Consider the following 6825-nt stretch of genomic DNA (forward strand, 5'->3'; position numbering starts at 1 on the left):
CAGCTGCAGTATTAGAACAGTTTGACGTGATGTATGAAGAATTCAAACCCAAACCATCCTGAACAACTCACACTCCGATCACTGCCTTCTTTCTTCCTCTATTTATGTGTTGGTCTTCATTTTCTGGGCATTACTTCATTCTAGCCGTGACCTTTGACCCTGCATGAGCTCATATGGGTTTCATTTAGACGTGTCAGTGAGTGTTTGAGTCTCTCCGGACTAGATGACATTCACCTTCTTTCCTGCAAGAGTCTCTGTCCTTAATGCTTTCCTCGTTCTCTCACTCGTGTCTCTGTATTTTTACGGTTTTATTTCAACAGAAATGTAATTAAATTCTTTTGCTCTCTCTTTTTTTCTCCAGCTCTTCAGAGTGTGATGTCCAGCGGTTCTGCTTTGGCTCCTGGAAAAACAGGCGGCGTTGGGTCGGCCGTTTTCACATTACATCACAACGGCTCTCTGGATTACCAGGTATTTACCGTAATATATTTACAGTATCGTTACTTTGTGGTGGCACAATTATATCAAGGAAAATAATGGACAGATATGATGTTTGGAAGGATTCATTTGTTCCGATCTCATTCCCAGGTGCTGGTGGCGGGTCTGACCAGCGCGGTGGTTGGCGTGACTATCGAGATGAAACCACGGCGACGTAGTAAACGCAGCGTGCTTCACGACATCACGGCGGATTATTCTGCGACAGAGGATCAGGGAAGCGGGCGAGCGGCGGGCAGCTGCAGTCGTGTGGAGGCTCGACACATTCACATGCTGCTACAGAACGAACTGTTCATTAATATCGCAACAGCCGAACAGCCCGAGGGCGAGTTGCGCGGACAGATACGAACGCTGCTGTACAATGGACTGGATGCACGCCGACACCGTAAGAGAGAGACTAGATACAGATTTAAAGATAACAAAAATACCACCAAAATACTATTTTAGGTCTAGTTGTCCATATTATTAAATATGGAATCCACTGTCTTCCGCCTCCCTCTAGAGCTTCCGGTTCCTCTGGCGGGTCAGTTCGTGTCTCCTCCGGTTCGTACCGGTGCGGGCGGTCACGCGTGGGTCTCGGTGGACGATCAGTGTCATCTGCACTACGAGATTGTCGTTAACGGCCTCAGCAAGAGCGAAGACGCCACCCTCAATGCCCACCTGCACGGATTGGCCGAGATCGTTGAGATGGACGACTCAGCCACCAATCACAAGAGACTTCTCGCTGGCTTCTACGGTCAGCAGGTAAACAAATAAACGCCAGGAAACAAGCTCAATCTTCACCGTAATTCACACCTGATTATAATATAAACAACATGATTGCAGGACAATAAAAGTGTGTTTGCTTTGGCTGCTCCGGCGTCATGACGCCAGAAACAACAAACACACTTCTGCTGTTATTTATTACAATCCTTGAGGGAGTATGTTTATATAAAGCGGGCGGATTCTCTCACAAACCGAGACATGCGTTTGCAGTCCAAAGATGTTCAATTCTGCGTTTGAACTGTCTCACTCTCTCTCTGTCTGTCTCTCAGGCTCAGGGTGTGTTGAGGGATATAAGTCTTGATTTATTGAGACATTTGGACGAGGGCACGGCTTATATTCAGGTCAGCACCAAAATGAACCCAAGAGGAGAAATACGAGGACGGGTGAGTACACAGACATTGACTTTACTTTTAAGGATACATTATAGACTTCTCGTGTTTTTATACAAAGCTGATTATCATCGATCTGTCCTTTTTTACAGATTCACATTCCTAACAGCTGTGAGTTCGGGTCCCGCAGTGAGGTGGTTGAGGAGACGGAGTTTGATGACCTCGTGTTCGTTCGTGACCCGTCAGAACTGAAGAAAGACCCACACACGTGTTTCTTTGAAGGAGAACATCACGCTCATGGATCGCAGTGGACGCCGCAGTACAATGCCTGCTTTAGCTGCACCTGCCAGGTAACACATGCACACACACAGGTTTAGTTCGCATTTCTGTCTCTTTCGTATTTGATTGGACTTGTGTGATAATTTTGTGCATGAAATGTTTTACTCCCTGTAGAAGAAGACAGTGATCTGTGACCCCGTGATCTGTCCTGCACTCTCGTGTCCTCACACCGTCCAGCCCGATGACCAGTGCTGCCCCGTCTGTAATGGTGAGTCTCAAATATTGTGTAAAAATTAGGACAAGTCTCAGTTGCGTCCGCGTCTGAGACCGTCAATCCGCGCATCTTATCACGTGACTCGTTGTGCATGACACTGCGGAGACTCACAGCATGTGGAGGCTCATGCTACTCTCCACGATCCACACACAACTCACCACACGCCCCATTGAGAGAACCACTAATCACCACCACGAGGAGGTTACCCCATGTGACTCTACCCTCCCTAGCAACCGGGCCAATTTGGTTGCTTAGGAGACCTGGCTGGAGTCACTCAGCATGCCCTGGATTCCAACTCGCGACTCCAGGGTATAAAAATATTAACACAATGATCATTTCACTGATCCGTAGGTAAATTCCATAATAAAGGTGCAATTCAAGCTCGATATAGGACCTTGATGCAGTAGGGGGCAGTCAGCGCGACTCCAGCTGTACAGAAAACCCTCAAAGACAGCTGAACGAAGTGCAACAGAACTTACAACTCTCTAGACGCATTTTTCAAAGTCTTAAAACACAGTGCTCATGACTAGAGATGCTGAAAACTAGTGAAACGCAATGCAACAGCACAAGGTGATGCTCCAAAAGCATCCGTCTGATGCATGAGTACATCGACCAGCAGTTAAAAATAAGGCCAATAATTGGGTAAAGTTCAATAATATGGAAATAAACAACATTTAAGTCACATTTTGTATTTTAGATATATTAGTTTTTCTCGATTGCTTAAACACATTTCTTGAAATTATTCCTCCTTTTTATCAAAACTCTAAACACAAATCCATATCTTCTCACCCAATTCCCCAAACTTCCCATTTTTAGGTCAAAATGAAGCTCTCCGCTCAAAAACATTCAATCTTGCCCTCAAACACACACACACTACAACATAGTCTTAAAAAAAAGAAACCTTTTCACATGATGAACACAAAAAACACAACATTTGCACATTTTTATTCTTTAATGTACTGTAGAGTACAGTACACCAAACAACAGCATCCCTCATAGTCATATCATGGACAAGGACATGGTCAACTAGAGTGGCACGAATTTAATCCGAAACTGCTCGTCTCCTTGCCCTTCCCCTTCCTTGTTGTCGTCCTTCTTCTCCACCTACTCTTCCTCTCCCTACTCCTCCTCCACCTCCCCCCCTCTCTCCCTACTCTTCCTCCTCCTCTCCTTACTCCTCCTGCTCTTCCTCTCCCTACTCCTCCTCTCTCCACCACCTCCTTTCCCTACTGCTCCTCACCACCCCCTCTTCCTCCTCCTCTTCCTACTCATCTCTTTCTCCTCTCTCCTCACCACCCCCTCTTCCTCTCCCTACTCCTCCACCTCATCCTCTCCCTACTCCTCCTCCACCACCTCCCTACTCCTCCTCACCACCCCCTCTTCCTCCTCACCTCCCCCTCTTCCTCTCCCTACTCTTCCTCCTTTTAATCCTCCTCTACCTACTCCTCATCCACCACCTCCTGGTCTCCCTACTCCTCCTGCTCCTCTTCCTCCTCCACCATGTCCTCCTCCTCTCCCTACTTCTCACCCACCTCCTGCTCTCCACTGTCCTCATCCTTCACGTCTCTCTGGATCCATTGTTCCAAAACTGAATGAACTGACTCAGGCCCTTTTATCAATCTATTGAAGGCATGTGATCAATTTTGACTATTAGTGTTTCCTGGGTAATTATGTGCTAATTGAACTCCAGCTGTGCTGACTTGAGTGAACAATATTGGACACCAGTGCATTCTAAATGAGCACATGGTGTAGGCAATGAGAAACTAAGGGATGTGTGTGTAGAGTTTTGCAGTGACAGTTCAACAAATCTGCGTCAAAACAGTGGAATAGTGTTTATAGTTTAGGGAATTGGGTTTGCTTTTTGATAAATGGCGTTATGGTTTTGAAATTGTATTTCGTTTAATGACGTTTGCATTTTTAAGCTTCATTTTAAGATTTTTTTTAATTCTCTCAACAGAAAAGAAGGAAACTAAAGAGACCGCTCCAGTAGAGAAAGTTGACGAGAATCCAGAGGGTGAGTTATTTGTCAAATTTAATTTCTATTGGAAGATTTTCCATCAAATTGAAAATTGTTACTGTAAATTAAAGTGTGTGAATGATGTAACTGATTTGAAGTGTATAGTCAAATGTTTTTGGTTGTTTCAGGCTGTTATTTTGAAGGTGATCAGAAGATGCACGCACCTGGCACTACGTGGCACCCGTTCGTTCCTCCTTTCGGCTACATCAAGTGCGCAGTGTGCACCTGCAAAGTGAGTGTACAAACATTACAAAATGTCCCAGAATGTGTTCTGGCTATCTGTGGCGGTAAACTGTTAATATTCCTTTTTTTACAAATATAAGATGCTAATGTCATTGCGTTCATCCATCCCAGGGTTCAACAGGAGAAGTCCACTGCGAGAAAGTGACGTGTCCGGCACTCACCTGCAGCCGACCAATCAGACGCAACCCTTCAGACTGCTGTAAGGAGTGTCCAGCGGAGGACACGGCCCCTCTGGATGATGACGAAATGATGCAGGCGGATGGAACACGTCACTGCAAGTTCGGAAAAAACTACTACCAGAACAGTGAACACTGGCACCCAAGTGTCCCGCTGGTCGGGGAGATGAAATGTATCACCTGCTGGTGTGATGTGAGTTTTTCTTTTAGTTATTAAAAAACATTTTCTTTTTATCCCCTTTTCACCCCAATGTTGGAATGCCCAATTCCAAGTACTTAGTAGGTTCTTGTGGTGGTGCGGTTACTCGCCTCAACTGAGTCTCGGTTGCCTCCGCGTCTGAGACCGTCAATCCACGCATCTTATCACGTGACTCTTTGTGCATGACACCGCGGAGACTCACAGCATGTGGAGACTCATGCTACTCTCCACAATCCATGCACAACTCACCACACGCCCCATTGAGAGCGAGAACCACTAATCACCACCACGAGGAGGTTTCCCCATGTGACTCTACCTCTGAGACGTCAATCCGTGCATCTTATCACGTGACTCATTGTGCATGACACCGCGGAGTCTCACAGCATGTGGAGGCTCATGCTACTCTCCACGATCCACACACAACTCACCACACGCCCCATTGAGAGCGAGAACCACTAATCATGACCACAAGGAGGTTACCCCATGTGACTCCACTTCTGAGACTGTCAATCCGCGCATCTTATCATGTGACTCGTTGTGCGTGACACCGCGGAGGCTCATGCTACTCTCCACGATCCACACACAACTCACCACACGCCCCATTGAGAGAACCACTAATCACGACCACGAGGAGGTTACCCCATGTGACTCTACCCTCCCTAGCAACCGGCCCAATTCGGTTACTAAGGAGACCTGTTTTCATTCTTAATAGCACAACTAACGTGTGCCGTTCTCTTTTTATAACAGCACGGAGTTACGAAGTGCCAGCGAAAACAGTGTCCATTATTGAGTTGCAGTAACCCCATCCGCATGGAAGAGAAATGTTGCCCTGAGTGCATAGGTAAGTTTACAGTTTTACATTTTTACACTGTTGGAGCCAAGCCTGAAGCTTCCGTCTGATTGGTTCATGTTAGTGATTCAGATGACAGAAGTTTAGCTAAATCCTGCATTATTTACAAACACACACTTCCTGTCTGTGTTTTCACAGAAGACTTCATGGAAAAGGAAGAAATGGCGAAGATGACGGAAAAAAAGAAGAGCTGGAGACACTGATATCTTCTTTCCTCTGCGTTCTTCAGATCAGGTCGTTTCAGACACACATGACGGGACGCCGGCAAAACAACAATGAACAAACAAACGAAACAGAGAGGACGTCCAGAACAAAAGAGAACGTGACTCTGAAGACGAAAGAGATCAAGACAAAAACGAGAGTGAATCTCAGCTGCTGCGGTCCTTTCAATTTCGTTTGGACTGAATTTTTTCACAGAAATGTTTGTTTTATTTTTATACACACAAAATCTTTGAGCATTAATAACCGTTTGTGCACTCAGTAAAATTTTTCAGTATGCAAATATGATGCTCAAATCTCAGCCAATCAGAAGGACTGTTCTGCATTCTGTGGCTATGATGCGTCTGATTGGAGATTTGCTCAATGGGTGCGGCTTTAGAATGCACAGTTAGCCCCGCCCATTTCTGTTGCACCTGATGTCAGTCTGTTTTTATGATTGCTGGTATGTAATACTTGATGGCTTTTTCCAGTATTTTGATGACTATTATGAATATTGTTTGTATTTCATATTTATTAATTATGACCAATAAAGAAAGTTTTGTAAAATTGACATTGTCATAAACGTATGTTCTCTGACATCATCAATCCCTCTTATTTTTCAACTCCTCCCCTCCAAATACTGAGTCCATCCTTTAAATCCCTTCTCTTTCTATAAATCAAGTCCCGCCCTTCATCTTTTCCATCTCATTGAATATTGTGTTTCATCACACTGCAGGTGTAAAATGGGTTGTGAATGCATTTCATGTTGACTTCACATCACAAATGTGCAGAAAGAGCCCCCTCTTGTGTCCACATGAGTAATTACAGTATTTCTGAGCTAATACATACTGTAAAAATGTTTCATTCATTCATTATTAAACAAGTATTGAGCTACATTGAGTCATCACACATGAAAACTGTGACTCAAGTGTTTTCTGTGTAAGTATGTGTGTGTATGCAAGTGTGTGTGCGTGTAAGTGTGTGTGTATTTAAGTATGCGTGT

At 44.9% G+C, this 6825-nt stretch overlaps 1 protein-coding gene across 1 annotated transcript in view; it reads left to right on the plus strand.

Annotated features, from left to right (window-relative positions):
* The window catches only part of LOC127630200 (chordin-like), a 17862-nt gene extending 11250 nt beyond the window's left edge, over positions 1-6612 (plus strand). Inside the window, exons 11-21 of the mRNA XM_052107675.1 lie at positions 362-468; positions 586-877; positions 995-1236; positions 1527-1640; positions 1739-1936; positions 2040-2133; positions 4097-4153; positions 4285-4388; positions 4511-4768; positions 5522-5615; positions 5763-6612. Coding sequence (XP_051963635.1) covers positions 362-468; positions 586-877; positions 995-1236; positions 1527-1640; positions 1739-1936; positions 2040-2133; positions 4097-4153; positions 4285-4388; positions 4511-4768; positions 5522-5615; positions 5763-5827 — 1625 coding nt within the window. The 3' untranslated portion in view covers positions 5828-6612. The remainder of the gene's footprint in view (positions 1-361; positions 469-585; positions 878-994; positions 1237-1526; positions 1641-1738; positions 1937-2039; positions 2134-4096; positions 4154-4284; positions 4389-4510; positions 4769-5521; positions 5616-5762) is intronic.
* Positions 6613-6825: the final 213 nt, after the last annotated feature.

This window comes from Xyrauchen texanus, chromosome 36 (genome assembly GCF_025860055.1).
Source record: "Xyrauchen texanus isolate HMW12.3.18 chromosome 36, RBS_HiC_50CHRs, whole genome shotgun sequence".
NCBI classification, from domain to species: Eukaryota; Metazoa; Chordata; class Actinopteri; order Cypriniformes; family Catostomidae; genus Xyrauchen; species Xyrauchen texanus.